General features: G+C 48.4%; 1 protein-coding gene across 1 annotated transcript; it reads left to right on the forward strand.

Moving 5' to 3' along the window:
* The first annotated feature begins 1,872 nt into the window (after positions 1–1,872).
* Positions 1,873–24,917, forward strand: LOC149354341 (serine/threonine-protein kinase PLK1-like). Its single transcript, XM_089575966.1, has 4 exons — positions 1,873–1,952; positions 3,355–3,388; positions 23,731–23,847; positions 24,600–24,917. The coding sequence occupies exons 1-4, from the start codon at positions 1,873–1,875 to the stop codon at positions 24,915–24,917; spliced, it is 549 nt and encodes a 182-aa protein (XP_089432092.1).
* Positions 24,918–27,364: the final 2,447 nt, after the last annotated feature.

The raw sequence follows: 27,364 nt of genomic DNA on the forward strand, positions 1-27,364 counted from the left end.
CATAGCTAACGACCCCCTTAACGCCCGTGGTGTTATATACGGCATCACCATGGACTATACCGAAGACTACTTTGCCGCTAACCTTTGTGTTGACAGCACCCGACTTCTAAGCGCCCGCCGTCTCGGACGTACCAACACACTTCTGCTCACCGTCGAAGGGCCCCGTCTACCACGCTATGCTGTCTTCTACAGCGGAGTGAACCGCGTCTACCCGCAAAAGCCCCACAGCAAAACAATGCACGCATTGTCACGCCATAGGACACCGTGCCGACGTCTGTCCTAGCAAGCCAGCCTAGCCTTGTTCGGTGCTCGATTTGCAGCCAACCGTTTCCTCCTGACCAAGACCCAACGACTACCCCACATGAATGTGAACCACACTGCTGGAACTGCAAGGCCGACCACACACCGTCTCATCCTGAGTGCCCCCCAAGGAAAGACGCCGACGCTGCAGTCCTAAAGTGGCACCGCGCCCGACGACGCCATCGTGCCCGCGCCGCCCATCCACACCCTAAAGCCGACGCGACCATCTGGCCGCCCCTGCCTACCTCGAACCGCTACGAGGCCCTTCAGCTCTCCTGCAGCAGAAGCAACAGCCCGGGGCACGAGACCGCGCAAAGAAGTCAATCTCGAACCAAGCCCTCTGAAAAGCGCCCACCATCCACCACTTCTGGTGCGGCAACCAGCACCTCCACCTCGTCTACTAAACCTCAAGCATCCGTGATGCAGTCACATACTCCACCAAGTCACCAGGTGAGCGGTCCATCTCCCACATCCATCGCATCCCCTCCCCTGTCCTTCCAAAACCGGTTTTACTCACGTCCCTCCACACATACTCCACTTTCACCCCTCCCTACCGACAATGCTATAGCTCTCATACAGCAATCCCTTGCTCCCGTCCTATTGGCCTTACAACTGACGGCTCACGTCGAGCAACTAGAGCACCATCTCCTCTCCCTCGCGTCCTCTGCCCCACCCTCTCCCGACGCAGACTCCAATGCTCCCCCTCGAAAGCGCGCAAGCGCCCCTCTAGTGCCTAACCTCGACACAAAGGAGGAAGACCGGCATGATGAGTGATATCATGCGACACACATCCCCACCCCAAAACCCTCTAATTATTTGGCAGTGGAACTGCCGCGGTTTTCGTCGCAAGAAAAATGCCCTCTTGCAAAGCATGCAGATTACTGGCGTTAACCCAGACGCCATCGCACTGCAAGAAACGCACGGTCCCTTTTCTCTTCCAGGTTACGACTATTTTACTCAGCCAAGTATCGTCGTGAAGAGAAAAGGACATCAAACGCCCCCTTCTCCGCCGATTTTCACGGTTACATACATACGGCGCACGATGCCCACCATTCAGGAAGATACATCCCACCTCAACTCCGGGACGAAATAGCATGTCCTGACACACTCCACCTATCAGGGTCACCGTATCACGATTTTAAACTGCTGCTCGACTCCCTCCGACTCTAAAACCAGCATCCCACCTTTGCATACGGCCCTCCCTGCCTCTAATGTCCCTGCTACTTTCGTCCTTCTTGGTGACTTCAACTCCCCACACCCTGCATGGGGATACGACCGTACTTCCCCTAAACATTTGACCATCACTTATTGCGTGCTTCACTCGCCGCACTTTGTAGCTGCAATGCCGAAGGAAGCTCAAGCGCCACCTCCAGCAGCTGAAATGCTGAGCCCTGGGCAGCAACGAGAAAGTCACTGTGCAGAGCACGTGATGACGCAGCAGCGTCTCTTGCAGCAGCTCTTGAGTGCGCGGCCCCCGAGCGCTGCTTCGATCGGCCCGACGAGGCGGAGGACCCTGCCTCCGCGCCAATTTTCTGGATCACCAAATGGGCGGACTACACCGACAAGTATGCCATGGGCTACCAGCTATGCGACGGCAGCATTGGACTGGTCTTCATTGACAACACACGTATCGTCCTGCTCAACAACAACGTGTAATCACCTCTGCCTGATCTTAAGGTTTCGGTTAAGGAGTAAAAAAGGGATAGGATGCAACATTACAAGGCATTCTTAACGTGGAGTCACAAGGAATAAAGGAGTCCAAATAAATCTAGAACTTCAGCCGCAATAAGCTCGATTCAAGTTAGTATAAAGTGGGGTGGTTTGAAACAAGTGCGCGTTTTTTGATATTTTTTCTATCGTGGAAAGCGTACGGGTGAGCGCACGTCTGGAAGAATTTATTGGTGAAGGAAAACGGTTCAGAGTTGCTATTTTTGAAGCTGTTGTTTTTTTTCTGCGGCGTTGACGTCGACCCATGTGAAGAGTTGATCACAGATTTCCGTGACCGTTCTTTATAACCATGACACGCACCAATTTTTTCTATGGTTCTGCAGGGTAGTACTTCTTTGCAGTAAAACGCATTAAGGTAAAATGGAGAAAAATCCAGGTAGTCGAAATAATTTCGGTGTACTCCACCGCGGTGTCTCTGATATTCCATGTGCAGTTTTAGGGCGTTAAACGCATTATAATCTTCTATATTCAATTCTTGATATCCTTGGCGTGATCCTGATAAACTGCAATCTCAACGTATTTTGAAGTGGTAATGGTACCCGGAATTTTCCTTTCCGGCCAGATTATGTTCTAAGCATTGCGGAGTCCGCACAGGGTCAGTTCTGCTGCTTTCCATGCGTGTAATTATATTTGGCAAAAACTCTTAGGTGATCATCGGTTGATCGTTGAATGCGTTAGCAGTCTAACGTTCCTTATCATCCGAGGTTGGCATATTAAGTTCGTAGTATCCCTGGTCGTACACTTGGTTTCCCTATATCCGACGTCAACACATAGAATTTCTATGCATCAGAGGTCAACAAATGAAAGTTCATATATCCAAGGGTGCATACTCAGGTTCGTTATATGCGATGTAACACGACAGTTAGTAATATCGGAGCTTAACACACTTAAGTTCGTTATATCGTAGGTGGCGTACCACTTGACGCGCCACGCGTGGCGGCGTTCGCCATTTCCGTTTGCGCAGGTCTTTGTAATGCTAACGTATTAATAGACCTCTAATCGCGGATGTACTGCATTTATCAGTTTGTTTCCTTATTCCAAAACACTATCTATGCTGTAGATACGCGCCTTCATCTGTGTTTGCTAATGATTTTGTCAATGTGCTGCTTCATATTCTTCCGTGCCCCATTGCAATGTTTGTTCTCAACACTGACGGCAAAAATGCTTGCTCTAGGTGCTGGAAACAAGACAAAAAGAGCCATCAAATGGCTAAAGATATGCAGTGCTGCTAAACAGTCTCACAACGCATTCAGAACTCAGAGTTTCTTGCACATTTGCACATTTATGCAATATTACGCCCGTAATGCTGTCACTCGTGTTTTGCAGGAGTATGACGTACGTGGATGAGGACGGTACTGAGGTAGGCGTGGCCACGTTTATTCTTTAAATGTCGAAAGTATTCAACTCAAAGTTTTTTTTTCGAGAGGATTGCTCTGTTTTAAGCTAGGCGTCGTAACGGTAGTCTGCTTAGATTACCGTATCGCGCAGCTATTATAAAAAGTAAAAAAACATACTGAACGGGGTGACATGTTTGCAAATGTATAGTTGATGCATACAATGAGTTTGGCAAAAGCGTGAGTCGCCGCGCGACTAAGAATTTAATTGGCATGAGTGGTTAGCCACGTTACCGCTTTGGCATACTGTATCCAAGGCGCGAGCGAACGAGCCAGCAAGCCTGAGGCTGAATTCGACGGGAATTCTGTCCAATCGCATTTTCATGTAAATTTGCGTAGTAACATTTACCTTTTCGATCGTACGTATTTTTTTAGGTTTTCGACGCAGTGAAAGGCGCTTAAGACTCCAAATACGCAATATATAGAAGATCAGCCTCTTCACGTGCACGATGTTTTGTGTAAACTTTCATGCGAAAATTTCACTTGTATTCTCGTGGATTTATTTCTGCGTCCATTCTCGTGAAAATGTGTCAGGAGAGTGCAAGCATCAAAGGTAGATTGAATAAGAAGATGCGAAAGGGCAATCCATGGCACGTCACAGCTCGTTTCCGCTAAATCGGTCGTGCTGAGAGCAAGGTGTATTTTTTATTATTGTGTCTTATATTATACCACCTGCGAATTTTCAAGGCTACTTTATGCGTGACAAATATTTCTGTCAAAGGTGGTTTTCATCGCCTAAAGCACAACATCCGTTTCAAATAGTGTGTCATATTTGCAGGTCAACTTTATTCAGGACCATTCGAAGTCCATTCTGTGTCCTCGCATGGCCGCGGTGACGCATGTCAAACCCACCGGCACATTTCACACATACAGGCTCAAAACACTTCAGCGTGGCTGCCCGCCGAAGCTGCTCTCGCTCCTTCAGTACACTCGCACTATCCAGGACAAAATGGCCACTCCGTCATGCTAGTTGGGCAGGGCCGCTGCTTTACTAGACTGGTGGGATAGAATGGGCCGACCGTGGTTTCACGTGTTATAAAGATTTACTCTAAGGATGCATTTTTACCCCATGTTTCTTATTTTCATACTTGTTTTCATTGACACGTGACTCGTTTATCGGCTCACAGTAAGCTGCGCCGCTATCATTATTTCGCAGTGCACATGCATGCATCGTAAACCGCGTAGCCCCATTCTACCATCGCTGCCTTTATTTTTCGCACATCACCACAATATCGAACAAGCTCTTCCAGAGGTGTTTTTTGCTTCTTTTGAACTGAACGCTGTGTTCTGAGCTTGTATTCCGACAGAGACTGCTTGCAAGATTGACTATTCGGCGACATCAAAAGGTTGCACATAATGGGCCGCGGGTTGCACGACACCTTTGTGCGGCAGTGTCTATCAACTTATTGCCCTGTAATGGGCAACGTAGCTTTGAGGAAGACCCTCAAATGGGAGCAGTGTTCGACCAAGACCGTATGTGACTGCACCCTCATATCCTCCTCCCACAGCTGAGTTTTCGCACAAAGAACTTATTTGGGCTCCCCGTGCTTTGTACTTTGTTATTGGGCTTGCGTTTTAACACATCACTCAAACATATGAATGTTATCTGTGAGCAATAGAGCGTCTATGCGGATGTGAGTGGAATTTGATTTCGAACACTTTCTAGTGGAATGAAGGGAGACCTGCGAACTTAGTGTTTATTTATGCGGTTTCACCCGTGAGCAGACAGCATATGTGTCCACAAAGAGACGTTTACGTCCTCCAAAATCACCCGCCCACATACACGCGGCGGCGGCGGCCACAGTAACCCTGTGTCTCCTTCAGTGGCGGATGGACGGCTCGCTGACGCTCCCTTTGCACAGAGGGCGGTAGACACCACGACTACGCCGGCCGGACGGCGCAAGTGGAAAACAAGGGCTACCCCTTTTTCTAAGAGCGGCGGCGGCAAGGGGTGGGAGCAGATCTCCTACATGTCCGTACGATCAGAACACAACGGCCTCCCAAAACGTGCTGGTGCTTCCTACGAGTTGCAAAGTTGTATATCAAACTTAAAAAAAAGTCATTGTGTATATACCATTGTTTCACATCTATTTAGTTGCCTTGTTTTATATAAAGGACAATTCTTTTCATGTTCTTGAAGCTTTTTGAGATTGTGTTGTTTAATAAAGGACAAATCTATCCAGTTATCAATAGAGATTGACTCTCTGGCTATGTTCAGTGGTCTTTTTGTGATAAGAACATGATACCCTATGTATATTTCTATTTGCTTTCTGCGTGCCTTTAAAAGTGCAGTCATGCCTTAAACTACCACATGGCAGTGTCTGTGTTGGTCAGCTTTATTTTGTACAATAAAAAAAGCATTTATTCCGATGAAAAAGGGGGGGGGGGCACGGCACCGCCACTGTGATCCCGCGCTCATCAATGATGTTTCTACAGGTCCTGCTGCTAATTTTCCTGGGCCGGCCATGGACGATCCACAAGACGGAATGGCTCAACGATACAAGCTCCCAGCTCGCTTCTTCAAAAAACTCTACGCATTGCTAGCAAACAAGCGGTGGTGGTAATGGGGGACTTCAACGCCCATCACGCTGCTTGGGGGTACCAGAGAGAATGTGTCAAGGGTAGAGAGCTCTGGCTCGATATGCAACAAGGGGCCTTCACCCTACTTACGGACCCTCAGTCTCCCACTAGAACGGGAAATAGCGTCAGTACGGACACATCTCCGGACCTCACCCTCGTTAAGAACGTCGGCAGCGCAAACTGGGTTAACACTCAAGAAAATTTAGGCAGTGATCACTTTATTTTGGAAACGGTAATTACTGCTGGGCCCTATAAACGCCCAGGCCGAGGTCACTCACTTGTTGAGTGGGACGCCTTCCGAAAAATCCGGGAACAGAGCGCTAACACCACAGAAATTGATGACATTGAGGAGTGGATAAGGCAGCTCCTATTGGACGCTCGTAAAGCGACCCAGACTGTGGCGGAAGACTCAGGCCTAGAAACAATGGACACCCGCCTCCTCCATATGTGGCAAGCCAAAACCAGTATGGAAAAGCGACTTAAAAGTCAAAAGTGGAATCGTAACCTTCGCAGAAGGATAGCAAGGCACAACAAAGAGATAGAGGAATATGCGCTCAAACTTTCTAGGCAAAACTGGGAATCGCTATGCGACAAAATGGACGGGAATATAAGTCTGGCTCGCACATGGAGTTTACTCAGATACCTCCTAGACCCTGACGGATGTAAAACGGCCCAGAGGCAAAACCTCCAAAAGATCCAGCATAAACATGAGGGTACAGAGCAAGAGCTGCTCGATGAGATTCGATCTAAGTACATAGGGGACACCGAGAAGGTACCTCTGCATGGTTACTGTGGGATACCCAACGATCGCTTGGACGAACCCATTACTGAATCCGAAGTGCGAGCAGAGCTTGCTAGATTAAATACTAATTCAGCGCCCGGACCGGATGGGGTAAGCAACAAATTGCTCATAAATCTCGACGACAACTCTATAACAGCACTCACTACCTACATTTAGAAATGTTGGGAGGCGGGTGAGATTCCTAAGCAGTGGAAGTCGGCTAAGGTGGTACTTATTCCTAAACCGGGGAAACCTTTGTCGATCGAGAATCTAAGGCCTATATCCCTAACCTCCTGTGCAGGGAAATTGATGGAGCATGTAGTGCAGACACGTCTCAACAACTACATGGAAGACCACCATCTTTATCCTATCTCCATGGTGGGATTCAGGTCTCATCTCTCAACGCAGGACGTGATGCTGCAACTAAAACATGAAATTCTGGACTAACAAACGCGGGACGCGAAGGTCATTCTGAGTCTTGACCTGGCGAAGGCTTTCGATAACGTCACGCACAAGGCGATCCTGGATAATCTCAGCCTCCTGGGAGTAGGCCCGAAAACCTACAACTATGTTAAAAATTTCCTTTCCGACAGAGTGGCCCAAATTAACTTCGGGGAAAGTAAATCAGACTACATAGAGCTAGGTAGCAACGGGACCCCGCAGGGATCTGTACTGTCCCCGCTTCTTTTCAACGTGGCCATGATCGGGCTTCCTAGCAAACTAGCAGCGATTGAAGGTCTCAGTCATTGCATGTATGCGGATGACATTACTATGTGGATTGGCAAAGGAACTGACGGTCAAATAGAGGAGACTCTCCAAATGGCCATAGGAGAAGTTGAAAAGTATGTAAATGATAGGGGGCTTAGGTGCTCCCCGCAAAAACCGGAAATGCTTTTTTACCAACCAAAGAGGAAATCACGGTCGGATCCCCCGCGGATATCTCTTAAGGCTCAGGGACTCGATATCCCGACGGTGGACAGGATTAGAGTCTTAGGGCTGTACATTCAAAACAACCGTTTCAATGGAGAAGCAATAAAGAAGTTGGAGATATGCGCGCAACAGACTATGCGGCTCATCCGCAGAATCGCAAATAGGCGCTATGGCATGAAAGAAACGAATCTAATCAGATTAGTTCAAGCCTTTGTAATAAGTAAGATTGCTTACGTAGCTCCTTTCCTTAATCTCAAGGCAGCGGAGAAGTCCAAGCTGGAAGGGATCATTCGCAGAAGTGTCAAGCAGGCGCTGGGTTTACCATTTCGGACCCCCCCCCCGCAAAACTTTTAGAACTAGGTCTTCACAACACATTGGATGAAATTGTGGAAGGCGTGACAGTCTCGCAGTACGAAAGGCTGTCGGGAAGCGTTACAGGCAGGCAAATCCTCGCGAAACTAGGAATAAATTACGAGAGTCAGCGAGGTCCGAAAGTGGACATGCTTAAGAGCGTGCGCGATAGGCTGATGATCCCACCACTACCGAAAAACATGCATCCCGTCCACCACAAGGATCGCAGAGAGAAACGGGCTGAAGCCCTCGGCAAATGTTTCAAAAACTATCCGATAGAAGACGTGGCCTACGTGGACGCAGCTAATTGCGGGAGGGGGAGAATGGTGATAGCGGTAGCTAGCGCCGAGACATATCTCCGAGCCGGCGCTTCGATCACGACGGACAGTCCCGAAATTGCAGAAGAAGCCGCCATCGCACTTGCAATAGTGGGCACGGATGCGTCAATGATAGTCAGTGACTCAAAGGTAGCAGTGATGAACTTTGCCAAGGGGAGGGTCTCCCCTCTGACGAACGGAATCCTGCGGACTGCAAGGGACGACCGCAAAATTCGCATAGTCTGGACACCTGCACACGGATCCCTGGCTGGAAATGAAGCAGCTCACGAACTGGCTCGAGGTCTTGCTTTCCGAGCCAGTGGCCATACCGAGGGCTTCGCAGACAGGGATCGTCTTGTAGGTTACAGAGAAATCACACAACATTATAGGCTCAATCGAACAAAGTACCCCGCTGCTGATAAATCATTGACAAAGAGTCAGGCCACCTCTTGGCGCCGTCTCCAAACTTATACGTTTCCGAACCCGGTTATGTGTAGTCGTTATTATCCGGGACAATATTCAAACGAGTGTAAGCAATGTAAGGCCAAAGCGGATCTCAACCATATTCTCTGGAAATGCCCTTTTGCCCCCCTGGAGGGACAAAAAATAAAGTCACTTGAACAATGGGAGGCTCTCCTACTAAGCTCCGATCCGGAGACTCAAACAAAAGTCGTCCAACTGGCCGAAGACGCCGCCAGGAGCCAAGACCTTCTGGCCGTCGTTTAGGCGGGGGGCCTATATGCCCTTCAGACGGTTGGCAATAAACGTTTTACAATCCAAAATCCCAGCTCGGCGCGTGTACGTCAACAGACTCCGACCTATCAACATGTTTTTTTCCTGCTTCACCTAATCTGGATGCTCCGCCACTTCTGGACGCAGTGGTTGATTCCGTCTGGCAACGTGGGATTGTGACTGCTGATCGGGCGGTACAAAAGTGCGCGCCTTTCGACGCCCCTCTGGGCCATGGCACCGCCACGCTCACCAATGATGTTTCTACACGTTGGTTACTATGACGCCTATTCTTACCGCGAAGTTGACGTCTGTCTTTTAGCGGTGTCGTGGCCACCCCACGTTTTGAAAAGTTTCCGCGGTTGTGTATCCTATTTATGGTGTCTGCTAGTTTTGGAAGGCGATGTCGACCAAAACCCGGGATCCATGACTAAGGCTCAAGAGGAAAAGCTGTAGCGTGGCTTTTTGGGCTTGTTGGTACATAATTCCAATACACTGTAGCGCAGCAAAAGACGAGGACACAAGAGACGCTCGTGGTGTTCGTCTCTCGTCTCTTGTGTCCTCGTCTTTTGCTGCGCTACAGTGTATAGGAAAAGCTGGACCTTGTGGCTGGTTCTATCTGACGCCTTGAAGCTAGCAATGCAGTCCTTCAAGAATCTGTCAACAAAGTGCTCCAGATTCACGCAAACTTAAAAATTGACTTGGAAAAACTTACAAAGCGAGTGCACGATTTAGAGCAGAAATTTGCAGAAATTTATCTTGTAGATTACTCGCGGGCAGCTCCATGCTCTTTACACCAACACAGGCTGCACGCACACGAACTTATTTCATGTCCGCAGAAAGGCTCACCCACCCCGCCTGAGCGAATTGGTGTAGCGGTCAGAGACCTTTCGTGGGAGGCAGAATTGGAGGCGGACGCCCATGCTTCCATACCGCCACCTCATTATTCTGTAGATTACTCGCGGTCACCTCCATGCCCTGTACACCAACCCAGGCTGCACGCACACCAACCTCTTTCGTGTCCGCAGAAAGGCGCCGAAAAGACGCCACTGCTAGCTCCTCACCGACAGTCGTGGTAAGAACAGTGTGCATCATTTTCAAGAAACACAGGATCCTGGACGCGATGGAGAACCTCCCACCCGCTATCACGGTACAAATTGTCCTTCTGAACCCAGGCACCATGCATAAGCGTTCGAGAGCAAAGATGTGAACGCTTTCTTTCTAAAACCGGTAGAATAGCCAGGCTTCATCATTTAAGAATATTAGCCCCCTCGACTCCACACTCGCTTTCGAGAACAGTTTCAGCTTTACCCAGCTAGTCAACGCGTCGGTGCAGGTCCATGTTTCAGTGCTCGAAGGAAGGAGGTAGTGCATGGCGTGAACAATGCTCTGTAACCTCTGGCTGATCCAGAAAGATGAGCTTCACCTCTCTGTAAAAAATATCTGCTGAGGGAAAACACGTCGTAGTAACGCCTCCAAAGCATGTAATAGACCTCGACACAAAGGTAACCTAAGGCCTATCTCTCTTCCGTCGGCACAGTGGAAACAAACTGGCCTATCGAATGAAGGCCGCCCATCTGACCCACGCCAACATGAGCAGGCCGACTTCTTCCGCAAATTCTAAAGAGGATGTTTCCTTATGCTCGGATCACGTGACACTCCACACTTACTGCTGAGACGAATTGCCAATTCCAGTATGTGCCGCAGTGTTTGGAGGGACAGGCTGAAATCCCTATTGGGTAACTAGAAATGAAAAAGGTCTAAGTGGATCTGTGGAACCTTTACGCTATTTTCATTCAATTCCGCGTTCTTTGGATGAACCTTTGAAAGACGTTAACGTAAATTTACCCCAGGCTGTTTTTCTTGTTGACTCGACCATTTCCATGCAAGACATGTTGGCATGGCAGAAAAAGATATTCGTTCACCTTTAAGATTTAAGGGGGCGAACAAACATAGATGAACCCCCACTGAACTTGGTTGTTCGTATTCATCGTCTTGGCCGGCAAGGTAGCCGAGACCAGTAGTGGCATATTTCCAAGATCACGAAGCAGTTAAACAAAGGGACAAGCTTAACTGCCCTGATATTTGGCTGCGTACACTTCGGGTGTTCAGTGCTGCTCATTTCAGTCTGCTGCTTACACCAAAAGACGGTGAACTCCGTTTTATAACATCTTTATTAAATATTCACTTTTTTTTCTTCTTATCGACTTTTGACATAGGTGACGCCCAGTAAGTATTGTGAACGCTTCTCTCGAAACACTTTTATCTTGAAAATGGTGCAACCAGTTTAAGGCCTTCAACGCTTTCCAGCGCCAGTCATCTTTTCCTTTTTGTATGCTTAGCATCTATATATCACAAAATTTGGTATCAGGATCAAAACATACGCTGGAGGGCATTATAAACAATGAAATCCGACGATTTCTTCCAAACTGAACGTATACTGTCATTCACACATGGAATGAAAAACCCTACTTTGTGTGGACTTGAAGCTCGGTACATGTGTACTGTTCTCTAGAATTCCCAGTTTTATTTATTTGCCATGTTGTTTAAAACTATATTTTGTTTAATTTACCAGAGCCGTCTCAGATTTGAACTGCAACAGTTGGCCGTGATGTTTGGTTTATGTATACAAGGTGTCTCACATAAGATTTTATACATTTTTTAAAAATAGGCTGTTTGAGTTAGAAGGCCGCTTTCTTCGGAATAGCATGGTAGGCGTTGTAGTACATAAGATAATAGCTAAAACGTACTAATTAGCATGACGGATAAATAATATGAAACAGCTAACCCTTTAACTATTACTATCAGGCTCTTTAACTATTTAGGGGCCTGTTGCCCACCGTAGATAACATCCATATCAGTTTTTAGAATTTAAAAAACGCGGTTAATCTTGGCGTTGTGACCCAACAAAGTTTGGCTACATGGCATGAAAATCCATGGGCTTTCGCGAAGCTTGCAGGAAAAACTACATCTCCAGTGCGCGTAACTCGTCGAAATAGTCAAAATTTGGTAGGCCAGACAACCGCAGGTAACAGCGTTTTCGAATTTCTAACAACTTAAATGAATATTACAGTGGGCTAGTCTCCTCAAGAACTAAGGAGACTAAGGGTAATAGTTCAACAGTTAACTATTCAGAAGTAGTTAACCAGACCACTAGTGAGCACGTTTTAGCTGCATTGTGATATAGTAAACCGCGATTAATACTATGCCGAAAATGTGCACTTCTACCTAAAAAGCCTATCTTTTGACATTTGTATTTATTGGTGCGTTATACACCATGTATATCTTTCTCCGTTCAGTGCTGCATGTCTCAGTGTACCACTTCTACAAAGACACCTTGTACTACTTTTTATAAAATTTTTGCCAAAATTTAAACCTTAATATATTTATGGACTTTTCGGAGACGTGATAACCAGGGCGTGCAACGTCCCTTTATTCCGTCATCGTCCACACATAAGCTGGAGCGAAGCGAGAGTAAAACCTGAGCTTGCTTCGCAGCTGCTGCATTGCCAAGAAATTTTAACTCTCCTGACCTCTTCTACGCGTCACTGCGAGCATATGGGACTCATGCATTTGTAATAGCCCGTAGCGACACGGGACAGAGTGTGCGACACGAGAACACTTGTATTTTGGCCACATGTAAGCCGTGCTCGTATTGTTAGCTTCAGTGAACACTGCTCCAAGAGGATCTCAAAGAGAGCTTTGAGGAAGACCCTCAAGTGGTAGCAGTGTTCGAGAAAGACGGTATGTGACTGTACCCTCATATCCTCCTTCCACCGCTGAGTTTTCGCACAAAGAGCTTATCAGGGCTCCCCGTAATTTGTACTTTGTTATTGTGCTTACGTTCTAACACATCACTCAAACATGTGAATGTTATCTGTGAGCAATAGAGCGTCTGTGCGGATGTGAGTGGAATTTGACTTCGAACACTTCCCAGTGGAATGAAGGGAGACCTGTGAACTTAGTGTATATTTATGCGGTTTCACCCGTGAGCAGACAGCATATGTGTCCACAAAGAGACGTTTACGTCCTCCAAAATCACCCGCCCACATACACACGGCGGCGGCGGCCACAGTAACCCTGTGTCTCCTTCAGTGGCGGAAGGACGGCTCGCTGACCCTCCCTTTGCACAGAGGGCGGTAGACACCACGACTACGCCGGCCGGACGGCGCAAGTGGAAAACAAGGGCTACCCCTTTTTCTAAGAACGGCGGCGGCAAGGGGTGGGAGCAGATCTCCTACATGTCCGTACGATCAGAACAAAACGGCCTTCCTAAACGTGCTGGAGCTTCCTACGAGTTGCAAAGTTGTATATCAAACTTAAAAAAAAAGGCATTGTGTATATACCATTGTTTCATGCCTATTTCGTTGCCTGGTTTTATATAAAGGACAATTCTTCTTGAAGCTTTTTGACATAGTGTTGTTTATTAAAGGACAACTCTATCCAGTTATCAATAGAGATTGATTCTCTGGCTATGTTCAGTGGTCTTTTTGTGATAAGAACATGATACTCTATGTATATTTCTATTTGCTTTCTGTGTGCCTTTAAAAGTGCAGTCACGCTTCATACTACCACATGGCAGTGTCTGTGTTGGTCAGCTTTATTTTGTACAATAAAAAAAAGCATTTATTCCGATGAAAACAAAAAAGGGGGGGGGGGGGGCACGACACCGCCACTGCGATCCCACGCTCACCACTGATGTTTCTACAGGTCCTGCTGCTAATTTTCCTAGGCCGGCCATGGACGATGCACAAGACGGAATGGCTCAACGATATAAGCTCCCAGCTCGGCGCGTGTACGTCAACAGACTGCGACCTAAAACATGTTTTTTGCCTGCTTCACCTATTCTGTATGCTCCGCCACTTCTGGACGCAGTGGTTGATTCCGTCTGGCAACCTGGGACTCTGACTGCTGATCGGGCGGTACAAAAGTCCTGGGGTCCTTTAACGTGCACAGACATCATTGTTTCGTGTCTTCAACCAATGCTGTCTTGTGTGGATGCTGTGTCACTCATTCACGCCAGTTCGAAAGCAGTAACTGTTATGCCAAAGCTGAATGTGACAATGCGCTTTGTTCCTGCTCGATTTTTTATAAACTTGTAAAGGGGAGGATAGAAAGTATGTTATGATAAAGTGAATGACCTTTGTTTCGGCTGGAGCTTTTACAAACTTTTAAAGGGAAGGATAGAATGTATGTTATGAAAGTGAATGAGCTTTGTTTCTGCACGATTTTTTGTAAACTTGTACCGGAGAGGATAGGAAGTATGTTATGCACTTCTGGAGCAGAGAACGGAGCAGTGAACCTAGTTTCAACCTTGACATGGCACCACTCGCATGGGCGCTGTCTGCGATTCTGCTCCTGATTGTAAGAAATGTGTGTAACACTAAAGTTCTTTTTACACAAAATTTCGGTTGTTATAGAAAGAATGTCTTAAACATCCTTAACAGAAGGCTGTTCACGAAAACAGTAATTTTCTGTTCTTCCAGCAGCTTCACTGGAAGCGCAGGTAATTTGGCTCTGTGCTACAGAAATAATAGTTTTTAAAATGCCTGCAACTTGGTATAAATCAGTCTACATATTTATAAAGTTATAAAGCAAAGACAGTCAGTCTTTTTCATATATGTATATGTATTCTATGTTCCACATTCAATTGTTTTGCTGTGGTCCGGAATTCTCAAGACGGCTAAAGCTAAAAAGCAGAACACAGAGATTTGGACGGGTTTTGGAAGAAATTAAGAAAATCAGGTGCTGAACTCACATGGATTTATGCAAGGGCCTGTTCAGCGCAAGCATTTTTTCGGAGGAGTTGCTTTCCCGATTGACAAAGTGGTTGCAGCAATCTCATGACAATGCCCAGCAGTGCAGTGGGTCTGTCACCCATTATCCAAGAAAAAGGAAAAAAACTCGCAAGCACAAAGTTGTTGCCATTGAGTGTGATTCAGACAAGGACTGTGTTGTGTTGCCGCAAGGTAGCACTGGAAGCACACGTCCAGAAAGTCCCTTGAAAATGTCACAAAGGTCAGCGAAATCTGCTGCAGCCATGTTCATTCCTATAATGAGGTTCAACACACGAAGGAGACGCTGCAGATATTGCAGAAGGCAGAGAAGGTTAGCTGCATTGACCTATGGTATGAGTCATGCAACAGCGCCTCATGTTTTGTCGAAGTGGTCTCACCAGTGACAAGGGAAAAATTGGTGATCATTGTGAAATGCGAGGCCACTTTGCTGAACTTCTCCACATCACCGGAAGCACCTTCGTGTGATATCGTGGAGAAGGTAGCTGAGGAGTGCGGTGTGGATGCATCTCAAGTGACACTGATTTGAGCAAGATGGCATGGAACTGTGCCCTAATATCATCCTCCCACTGTTGAGCTTTCACTCAGTCAGTAAATATTTGCTCCCTGTGCTTTGTACAGTTAGTGTGTTTCCTTCTTATCGACATTGGTCAACAACCAGAGTGAGTGTGTCCCGGGCTGCCTTACTTAAGGTATAGTTTGGTTTCTGCACTTTCTTGAATGTATCTTTTATGCTGTCATAAGTTCATTTGCCCTAGAGCCACTAGCTACTGCAACAGAAGAGAACCATGTTATCTTGGACATTACGATCTGCGCAGACCCGCCACATGGTAGTGGATCCGTCTGTATTTGTGAAGCACTTCGGTGGAACATGCAGATGTTGACCTGGGCTGTGCAGTTTGTTTTGGGGTCGTACTTTACGAGGGATTCTGCGGAGGCTTAGTAAATGATTCTATTCAAAGTCTCCCTCCCATTTGCAACTGAGGCCACTGAAGGCACCCAAGCAGACCCATGTAAACTGGTGTCTGCAGAATAGAACTTGTGCTGCAACTACCTTGTTGTGACAAATGTTGTTAGGAGAGAAGTCGAGAGCTCTCCAGCACCACACACACAGATAGGCGCCTTGAATGATGCTTGTTGCTATCAGATAGCGAAGTACCTTAGAGTTAGCAGTGTTCTGAGGCTGTATTGAGATTGTCTCAGAAAAAGAGTCAATGGTTGACTTATTTTTCTGTGTAACTGGTGCTGTGACCTTTTAGTTTGTGGCCATGCTTATGGCAAGGAAAATTGCAGGTGGATCAAGATAGACTGGTGGTTGGAACAGGACACTTGTGTCCTGAAAAGTCCTGGATCATTATCGTCTCTCCAAACAAATGTTGTTAGGAGAGAAGTCGAGTGCTCTCCAACACCACACACACAGATAGATGCCTTTAATGATGCTTGCTGCTGTCAGATAGCCAAATACCTTAGAGTTGGCGATGTTCTGAAGCCGTATCGAACTTGTCTCAGAAAAAGAGTAAGTGGTCTACTTATTTTGCCGTGTGCTGTGATTGCAAAATGCTTTAAGAAATGCTTAAGTCTGAAATTTCAGGTTTTTAGTGTCTAGTGTTATTTGTACATATGTATTAATTCACTGGCAAGTCCCAGGTCTGTGTGGCTTGTCCCAAGCAGTGAGCGGCCTGTCCCAGGTCTAGTAGCTTGTCATATATATATATGTTTTTACTTGTACGCGTCACACATTTGATACAGAAACTTTTAGGTAACAGTAATCATATTGTTTCTGTCCTTTTAGTTTTAGATCTTTGAGTTTTGTGCTCTGCTGATAGCCATGAGCTGCAGGCTGCTTCAGTTTCTGCGTGAAGGTACATAACTGTTTTAAGCCTCGGTAACAAGCAGTCGGACCATTTCCCAAAGCAAGGGCAGTCCATTTTCGTCACGCCACCTGTTTGTGCGCACATCAGGAGTGTGCGACCAACTCTGACACATGCAATTCAGGATTGAGTAGAAGTCATTTGTCGATTACTTGGCACACCAGTCGTACCTGGTGTCACTCATTCACGCCAGTTCGAAAGCAGTAACTGTTATGCCAAGGCTGAATGTGACAACGCGCTTTGTTCCTGCTCGATTTTTTATAAACTTGTAAAGGGGAGGATAGAAAGTATGTTATGATAAAGTGAATGACCTTTGTTTCGGCTCGATTTTTTGTAAACTTGTACCGGAGAGGATAGGAAGTATGTAATGGAAGTGAATGAGTTTTGTTTCTGCTCATTTTTTACGAACTTGTAAACCGGTGGATAGAAAGCATGTTATGAAAGTGGATGAATTCTGAGTTTCTTGGCACACCGAGCTCCAGCAATAATGTCACGTCTACGTCCAGGTTCCTGACCTCGGATCGCCACCAACCGGTCTATAGGAGTGCTACTTCATCGCCTGTACGCCTGGTAATCAAAATCCCAAGCGTTCTGCGCCGTTTTCTGGCACATCAGCATCTGGCTGGCCGCCCACGCCGGGCACGCTAAGCCAAGCCTACATCTACACCGCCGGGGCAACGCCCCCCGCGCTCGCCAGCATGCTCGCAGCCGGAACGGCGGGGAGCTCGCCTAGCCAGTCAGCAGCCCAGGCGCTGAATCACAAGCACTGTGCTCCTGCGGCGCCCCGGCAAGCCACCGCAGCCACGATCGTCATGAAATTTGCGAACCACCTCAACCTCGGCAACACTTTATTCCCTGTGCTCTGTCGGTCCGTCATGGATTCCGCCCGTCTTACCAATACTCAACGTGACAATACCTACATCAAACTCCGCACCTCGAAAAACATCCTGGCCATCGATACCTACAGCCCAGCCGCTGCTGACAAGCTGCGCCAACTCAAGCAAGTTTCCCTGAACAACACCCCGTACGAAGTCACCTCGTACGTAGCTAACGACCCCCTTAACGCCCGTGGTGTTATACACGGCATCACCATGGACTTTACCGAAGACGACTTTGCCGCTAACCTTCGTGTTGACGGCACCCGACTCCTAAGCGCCCGCCGTCTCGGACGTACCAACACACTTCTGCTCACCGTCGAAGGGCCCCGTCTACCACGCTATGCTGTCTTCTACAGCGGAGTGAACCGCGTCTACCCGCAAAAGCCCCACAGCAAAACAATGCACGCATTGTCACGCCATGGGACACCGTGCCGACGTCTGTCCTAACAAGCCTAGCCTTGTTCGATGCTCGATTTGCAGCCAACCGTTTCCTCCTAACCAAGACCCAACACCTACCCCACATGAATGTGAACCACACTGCTGGAACTGCAAGGGCGACCACACACCGTCTCATCCTGAGTGCCCCGCAAGGAAAGACGCCGACGCTGCAGTCCTAAAGTGGCACCGCGCCCGACGACGCCATCGCGCCCGCGCCGCCCCTCCACCCCCTAAAGCCGACGCGACCGTCTGGCCGCCCCTGCCTACCTCGAACCGCTACGAGGCCCTTTAGCTCTCCTGCAGCAGCAGCAACAGCCCGGGGCACGAGACCGCGCAAAGAAGTCAACCTCGAACCAAGCCCTCTGAAAAGCGGCCACCGTCCACCATTTCTGGTGCGGCAACCAGCACCTCCACCTCCTCTACTAAACCGCAAGCTTCCGTGATGCAGTCACATACTCCACCAAGTCACCAGGTGAGCGGTCCATCTCCCACATCCATCGCACCCCTCCCCCGTCCTTCCAAAACCGGTTTTACTCTCGTCCCTCCACAAATACTCTACTTTCACCCCTCCCTACCGACAATGCTATTGCTCTCATACAGCAATCCCTTGCTCACGTCCTACCAACAACTCCCGTCCTAACAACAACTGACGGCTCGCGTCGAGCAACTAGAGCACCATCTCCTCTCCCTCGCGTCCTCTGCCCCACCCTCTCCCGACGCAGACTCCAATGCTCCCCCTCGAAAGCGCGCAAGCGCCCCTCTAGTGCCTAACCTCGACACAAAGGAGGAAGATCGGCATGATGAGGGATATCATGCGACACACATCCCCACCCCAAAACCCTCTAATTATTTGGCAGTGGAACTGCCGCGGTTTTCGTCGCAAGAAAAATGCCCTCTTGCAACACATGCGGATTACTGGCGTTAACCCAGACGTCACCGCACTGCAAGAAACGCACGGTGTCTTTTCTCTTCCAGGTTACGACCATTTTACTCAGCCAAGTATAGTCGTGAAGAGAAAAGGACATCAAACGCCCCCTCCTCCGCCGATTTTGACGGTTACATACATACGGCGCACGATGCCCACCTTTCAGGAAGATACATCCCACCTCAACTCCAGGACGAAAGAGCATGTCCTGACACACTCCACCTATCAGGGTCACCGTATCACGATTTTAAACTGCTGCTCGACTCCCTCCGACTCTAAAACCAGCATACCACCTTTGCATACGGCCCTCCCTGCCTCTAATGTCCCTACTACTTTCGTCCTTCTTGGTGACTTCAACTGCCCACACTCTGCATGGGGATACGACCGTACTTCAGCCTCCGGACGAAAACTCGACCGCTTCGCTAGTATTCATCACCTCACCCTCCTGAATGACACGTTCATGCCTACACGTCTAGGATGTGGAGCACAATCCGACACAAACCCCGACATTGCATGGATTCGCAGCGATCTCCGCGCTTCTTGGAGTAATACGGGTGACACGATGGGGAGTGATCACTGCATTCTTCAGATAACGCTCACGTCCCAGCGACCCTTCACATCACCCGGAACACATCTACCGCCCACTGTGCTCGTAGACTGGCCAAAGGCTCGGCCGGCCCTCGACTCCTTATCAGTCTCACTCAAGGACCCCGAAAATGGTGTAGCGCCATTATGGAGACCGTCTCCCAACACACCAAACATATCCACCGATCTCCCGACTATCCATACATTGACACACACCTACTTGTGCTATGGAAACAACGTCGCCGGGCCATATAAGCTTGGCGCAACTGTAGATCTAGCCACGCACTGAAAAGAAAAGTTGCTGAATTAACGCAAGCAGCCCAAGAATACGCTGACCAACTAGCCACGAACAACTGGTTTCAGCTCTGCGATAACATGGTCGAGAGACTCCACTCTCCAAAAGTCTGGCACATTATGCGCACCCTACTTGGACAGGGTAAACCTCGTAACACACTTCAAAAGCTACAGTTGGCCCTCTCCGTCCCACAAGAAGAGCTGGCTGAGCAAATCCGAAATCAATTTTACCCATCCTCTAGTTCTCCTGCCAGCTCCCCGTCATACCCTTACACCGAAGAAGAAGCAGACGAGCAAGGAATGAATTCCGACTTCACATTCGCTGAACTTCAGGCTGCTCTACGCTCCCGTAAGCGAAACACAGCACCCGGCCCAGATAAAATTACCTATGGTATACTCCGTAACCTCCCCGATTCAAAATTAGACGAACTTATTCAGATCATTCATACTATTTGGCGCTCCGGGAAAATTCCCGCTGCATGGAAAGAGGCACACGTAATTATGATTCCGAAACCAGGAAAATCCTCTGCGCTCATCACTAAGCTCCGACCTACATCCATGACTTCTTGCCTAGGGAAGCTGATGGAGAAGATGGCCCTTACCCGCCTAGAATGGCACCTGCTTACGAATCGCTGTCTTGCTCCCACTATGGTCGCATTCCGCGCCCACGTATGCACACAAGACATTGGACGGCAAATCTATGAGGATTTGTACGCCTTCCCAAGCAGCGCACAGCTTCGAGTTTTGACCGGCGTGGATATCAAAAAGGCTTTTGATAATGTCGCCCACTCCGCAATTCTCACCAACCTGGCAGACACTCGCCCTGGGGTCTGCATGTTAAACTACATCAAAGACTTTCTTCCAGACAGGACCCTCCGAATCATTGGCCCCGACGGCACACCTTCCGCCCCCTTTCCCCTCACCGCAGGTACACCACAGCGATCCATTTTTTCACCTATGCTTTTCAACTTGGCAATGAAAGAACTGCCCCGAAAACTCGCTGAAATTCCTGGCCTACGCCAAGCTATATATGCGGATGATATCTCTGTCTGGTCTACCACAGGAAATGCCGGGGAACTAGAATCCACTTTGCAGCAAGGAGCATACACCGAAATTCGGAATACATCGTGGTTTCTAACGCTCCTCAAAAAACCGCTTCTTCCTACCGCGAACTCATTCAACTCTTTCTCGCGCAAACCCCTCATCCCCGACGGAGTCATATCAAGATCCCTGGTTTCACTTTTCAACAAGATGGCAAGTGCAACGTGTGGCTTACCCAACTCCTGCAACAACTGAACCAAATTCGCCACATGCTGTCCCGTATATCGCGTCAAAAGCATGGACTCAGAGAACACGAACTCCGTCGAGTTATAGAAGCACTCGTTTATTCGAGGGTCATGTACGCCTACCCCTATCAACGCCTCACATCATCTGAAGTAAGCGAACTGGAAGCCTCTCTGCGTCGCTTCATTCGATTAGCCATGGGAGTTCCCATCTACGCCGCAAATGCTCTGATCGCAGACGGCGCCATTTTCAACTCCCTCGAAGAACGCGCAGCAGCAAACCACCGAGCCCAGATACACCGTCTCGCTTCCTCCGAGCAAGGCAGAGACCTCCTCAGCCTTTTCGGACACACCATTTCCCAACTACCCCCGCTTCAACCATCTGCTCCCCCGTGGATAAGCCTCCCGCGTCTTACTGTAAAACCCATTCCACGCCACATGTCTGCAACGATAAATCCCGGGCGGCGTGAAGCACTGGCGAACCATTTACCCGTACTGGGCCACGACACTTACTATACCGATGCCCATATCCTCGAGCACCAAGTAGTTACTGCAGTAGTCGGCCCTCGAAGCACCTCCACACATCTCCACACAGGAGTGCCCTCCTCAACTGACGCAGAAACTCTTGCCATAGCAGAGGCGATTACGCTTCACGACCACCTTTCCTCCACCATCACCATACGTGCAGACTCTCAGGCTGCCATACGCTCATTCGAATCTCAAAAACTCCCTCCCCATATCCTAGACACTTTGCTGCAATACCTAACAGCCCACCCTACGCTCCATGTCCGCCTTGAATGGATTCCTGGTCATCAAGGTATACCGGAGAGTGAGCTTGCTCATGCTCTGGCCCGTGAAAAAATACCACCGGGCCCTCCGACTGCCTGGCCAGCCCATTATAATCCCAAGGCAGACCGCGCTACACACAGACAGGACCGCCGCGAACACCTCCGCAATTTGCGGCACATGCGACGAACCCTTCCGTCACCCTCCCATTTCCTTGCCGTGCTGACGCGACTCTAATTCGACAGGCACAGACTAACTCCCTTCCCTGCGAACTGTATTCCCACTATATCCTTCATAAACCGGGTAAACCCGCCTGTCTCGTGTGCGGAGAGCATCCCTCAAGCATTCATACATATTGGTTATGACCCCGCGCCACTAACTCTCCCACCATACCTTCCTCGCACACCTTGCCTCCCTCCTTTCACCTCACGTGGGCCCGATGGACTGCTCCACCAACCTCTCTGCAGCCCACCCTCTGGCCGCTCCTCGCCGCCCACATCCCACACATACAAGGGGCACGTGGCCCCACTCCGCCACCGCCGATAAATAACGCCCACCAAACGGGCCGATAAGAAGGCTCGGACTTGAGCTGAAAAATAGAAGTTATCTCTCTCTCTCTCTCTGAGTTTCTTCACGCGGCCACCAACCTTGGGCAAGAAATGGAGAAGAAAAAAAGGGCCACAAATTGGGCTTATGCCGCACGAGGCGGACTTATGGTTGCTTTGCGGGGGAACTTATCACTCACCCGTCAAGGCAACTGTTCGGTCTAAGACCCTTTTCCCAAGCATTTCACCCTAGAAGAGCCGAGCACCAGGCCAGGGGAAATATTGTACCCATTAAAGAAAACCGGTGGGTACCCGGCGGCACTGGGGATCGAACCCAGCACCTCCAGAATGCGAGGCGGATGCTCCACCACAAGGCCACGCTTCGGACAATCAAGCGTCACTGGAAAGCAAAATACTAGATGTATTCAATCGCTTTGAAGTTCTTGAATCAATAACTAACATTCTTAATACTATCTAGCCTGAGCTGGTTTCAATTCAGGACACTACTAGACGTCTGACATCGCACCAAGCGGTACTGCAGTCTCGTCTAGATAGCCTGGAAGACCAGTCGAGAAGGAAAAATCTCATCCTGCATGGCATTCCTGATGAAAGCGAATCATGGAATGAGACTGAAAAGAAAACGCTTCCTGTGTTGTCGGAAGTACTTGACGACGATTCCACACAGCTAAGCATTGAACGTGCTCATTGTCTCGCCACTTTTTCACCCTCAAAATGTCGCCCTATTATCATGAAATTTTCCTCCTTAAAAGACAGAATGAAAGTGTTAGACCTCCGTACTAAACTAAGTGGCAAACAACTTTCCGTGTCTGACGATTTTTCCCCCGCCACTCATTTTGCCAGCAAAAAACTAACAGAATTCGCGAAAAAACTACCGCGATCTCGCATGTATGCTATTACTTTGCTGAGCCCGGCAGCTCTCAAACACTTCGACCCTTCTTTCTCGGGCAGGAACACACAAAGAACGGACGCGTCCGTCTGTTGGCTATTGTTTTCCAGTATGTCACACCAACTAGCTCAGACACAAGTCCTCCTGCCTCAAAACGGGATGGTAATATCTACCTCGAGCTACTGTTATTGGACCTTTGGTCCGCTCTTAGACAAATATATTTTAAAATGTCTGTCTTCAAGTCTTGCCGTCGCCCTGCATTTGTGTAGCCTGTCTCCACTTATGATTCATATCTTATGCTCGTTGTCCACAGATCTCCCAGGAAATCCGAATCCACAAGAACCTCAATCACAAGCATATTGTTGGGTTACACAGCTACTTCGAGGATGAACACAACGTGTACACCGTCCTTGAGCTGTGCTGCAGGCCGGTATGAACAGCTTCCTTTGTTTCTCGCGGATAGAGTCTTTAGACCTTTGGTCTAGTTTGGTTCCAATCTTATATTTAGCGGCGCAAGTAAACAGGTCATAAGAAAAATTGGAGGCGACACTTAGGCTCCGCCTTAAAGATAGGATGCGATAGCGTTAATGGGTTAATGCCCATACATATGGAACTGCTCGTTATAGACTTAACATTCTACATCCCTTGGAGTCCTCTTGCCCCTCCTGGCGCAGTGGTGCAGTGGTTAAGCGGTGTGCCACTGCCCTGCAACGGCAGGTGCTGCCACGTGTGGGGATTCTGCAAATTACGTTACTGTTCCCGAGCAACCGTTCGCGACCTATAGTCGTTAATTTAACCGCCACCTGCCACGATGGTCAGCTTGCTCACAATCTGGCGGGTAGATTGTGTTGATGTTACCATGTCACACGGCCTAGGTGGCGCACCGAGGTTTTATTTCCCGGGATTTCTAGCTCACAACACCGGCACTGACGACGCGGGATATTCTGCGGAACGATTTCGATAACGCTCTTGCGTCAAAAAGAACACATGCTCGCGTGTGTTGTCAATGCAATGCAGTGCAGCGAATATTTGACTCTAGTGAAAAAATCCGACTGCTTACTTCAGTACCACTAAATAACTCTTTAGCTCGGGTGTTGCAATGGGCAGTCATTTAGAACCGAATGCCTAAAGTGGAGCGCTGCGCGGGGCTAGATAAACTGTTTTGCGGCATTCTTTTTCCAGTCACTCGCAGAAATGCACAGGCGACGGAGCAAGCTTACAGAGGGCGAGGCAAGGTACTTCATCCATCACCTTCTACTCGCCTGCCAATGTCTGAGGGAGCAGCGGGTCGTCCACAGGGACCTAAAGTTGGGAAACCTACTGCTGAACGAGGAGATGGAGCTGAAGCCGGCAGACTTTGGTCTTGCCACCCGCGTCAACTATGAGGGCGAGCGCAAGAGGACTCTTTGCGGAACGCCCAACTACATCGCCACGGAGGTACTGTTGAAGAAGGGGCACAGCTTCGAAGTGGACGTCTGGTCGATCGGATGCATACTGTGAGTTTTCTACGTCGCCATAGAGGCCTCCCCACTGCTTTATAAATACTGCTCAGCACCGGTGAAAGCCAGACGAAAAATCTGGAATGAGATCGCCTTCTGAACAAGTACTTTTAGATGTCCGTTTGCGCAAGATGATTTGCAGTTCAGGTGTCCCTGCATGTACTGTTTGACTGTTCGAGCATAGAGACTTTTGGAGCGTTATCATTAAATAATTTTGAATAACTGTTGTGGGTTGTCACCGGCAGTATCACAGGAAATTTCTGGATCATGCTTCACCCTCCGCCAAAAAATTCTCGAATATTCTTTCGGAACATCTTAGCGTGTTCATATAAGTAAAAAAAAAACACTTTACTATTAAAAAAAAGTTTAAGTACACAAAAACCTTATTGAGTTTGACATGTGATTGGGATAAGGAGTGTAACTAAAGAGTATGTCTTTCTTGGACTGTAAAAATGTCACAAATATCTAAACTGTAGTGACTCAGAACTGAAAACTACTGCGTAGAGAAGTTTAGTGCAGTCTTTGAAGGATAATCACCGGTGATAATATGCGTTGCTCACATGACGTGTATTCTAAAGCCAAAGGAAGCTGAAGGCATCGCCAGAACTTGCCGCGTACCCGCGCTCTATAGAAGGAAGGCGTGGTTAACGATTGCACAAGTGTTTATTAGACGGAAAGCTGCATTACAAACACTGCACTAACCTCCACACCTCAGTACAACATATAGCTCTGCAACTCTATGCGACAGCAGACCAGCTGTACCCAGCGGTCAAAGCAATGACTGCATGCGTTTGCGGCGGAGCTAAGACGACTATGGGTTCTCGCGGGTCGCACGGCCAACCTAAGGACTGAATCACGTGTGACACCACAAAGGAAGATGGAGAAGACGCGGAGCGTATCTGGACGACTCAGACTGCATGTCGCCAGGTGTACGCGCGTTTTCCCGGAAAATGCCGGCGGGCGCAGCAGTAAAAATATCAGACCCTTCCGATTCTAAAGCGTCAGCTCCCTGCAAAGGTGAGTGGCAGAGCTCTGCTCGAGCTGCGACTCTAGCAAATATTCGATTTGCACTCGGATTCGTGCCGTCTTAGGCATTATTTCCTGCTAGCGACCTCGCGCCGGAGCAATGCTCCAGTATCTCACCAAGAGTGGTGCAATGAAAATGTGAAGCAGGAACAGCAAGACCGGATGGTAGGGTGACTAACAGTGGTCTCGAAAGAGCTTTTCTGCGCAGGCGACAAGCAGAGCAACCGCCCCATTTAAAAGCAACTATAACCGCGCGCCTAGGGTCGCTCAAGAGACACAAACTTCATATGAAGTGCACGGCCGTCATTGGTCCCTGAGGTACTGTCCTCTGCAGGCATATGATGCTTGTGGGGCACCCTCCGTTCGCGACCTCGAGTGTGGAGAAAACTTACGCCCGGATAAAGGAGAACAGATACAGCATGCCTCCGACGATGAGCTCCAAAACCCGTGCACTCATCCGAAGCATCCTCCAGCACGATACAAAAAGGAGACCCACCATTGAGGACATCCTGGAGGATAGTTTCATTACCTCCGGTACGTATTTCAACGCGCATTCTCATTGCAGGGATATTTTGCGCGGAAGTGAGCGTCACTGCTGCCGTAAACGTAGATGTACGTTTACATATTAGGGCGCTTTAATTCTGGCACCTCAGGCTGTAGGTGTTCTGGAAATGTTTCGTCCTTAATAGGTGGTAGATGCTTTCTGTCTAACGTTTTCTAAAGTTAACTCAACCAAAAATTACTTTTTGAAGGTTGTGTGCAATGTCACTGGAGGAGGTGTATGTGGAGAACCATAGAAATATAATAAAACACTGCGATTAAATGTATGAAACACCGTATGAGGAATGAAATAGAGCAAACTATAACGAGTGAGTAGAAAAAGGCAAGGTTGAATAATAATAAGCACGTGGTCGGAATAGGAAGGTAGTCTCTTTCGCCTCTTCGGAGCTACAGGTGGGAGTAGCTTGGGACGTCGATGAATGTGTTGTACTTTGTCCCCGACGCAACGATTGTCACTATACCTGCTGAGAGGAAATCGGAGGGTAGTTAAGTGCTGTACCTTCATGCCGTGTATCAATTCGTAACCTCATATGCTTGAAATATATTTATCCTGATATGAAACTGCGTGTGTTCAGATGAAAGGGATACACATACCAGCAGCTCACAATCAAGCTGGTACTACGTGTTATCACGTTTGTGCCAGGCTGACATACTTAGAAAAAATACACCTATTCCAAACATTTAGCACCGTGAGTCTAGCAATACTGAGGGTGGGCCTGCCACCAGGAGTGAACGGCGCGCCATTGTGGCTATTACTGTGGAAACAGTGAGACCAAAGAGAATTATATAATAGGCGCGTAACAGGGAAAACGGGGATGTGTTCGGCGCTTGAGCAAAACAACCGGTGTCTTGCTGTTCTCT

This window comes from Amblyomma mixtum, chromosome 3 (assembly GCF_055824585.1).
Source record: "Amblyomma mixtum isolate Tamu chromosome 3, ASM5582458v1, whole genome shotgun sequence".
Classification (NCBI taxonomy): domain Eukaryota; kingdom Metazoa; phylum Arthropoda; class Arachnida; order Ixodida; family Ixodidae; genus Amblyomma; species Amblyomma mixtum.

Bases quoted from the DNA above. Each gene is read 5' to 3' on its own strand.
- LOC149354341 (XM_089575966.1), top strand. From the start codon at position 1,873: ATGGGCTACCAGCTATGCGACGGCAGCATTGGACTGGTCTTCATTGAC. The intron at 3,389-23,730 runs GTAGGCGTGGCC...CGTTGTCCACAG, and splicing joins TGGATGAGGACGGTACTGAG to ATCTCCCAGGAAATCCGAAT. The intron at 23,848-24,599 runs GTATGAACAGCT...TTCTTTTTCCAG, and splicing joins TTGAGCTGTGCTGCAGGCCG to TCACTCGCAGAAATGCACAG.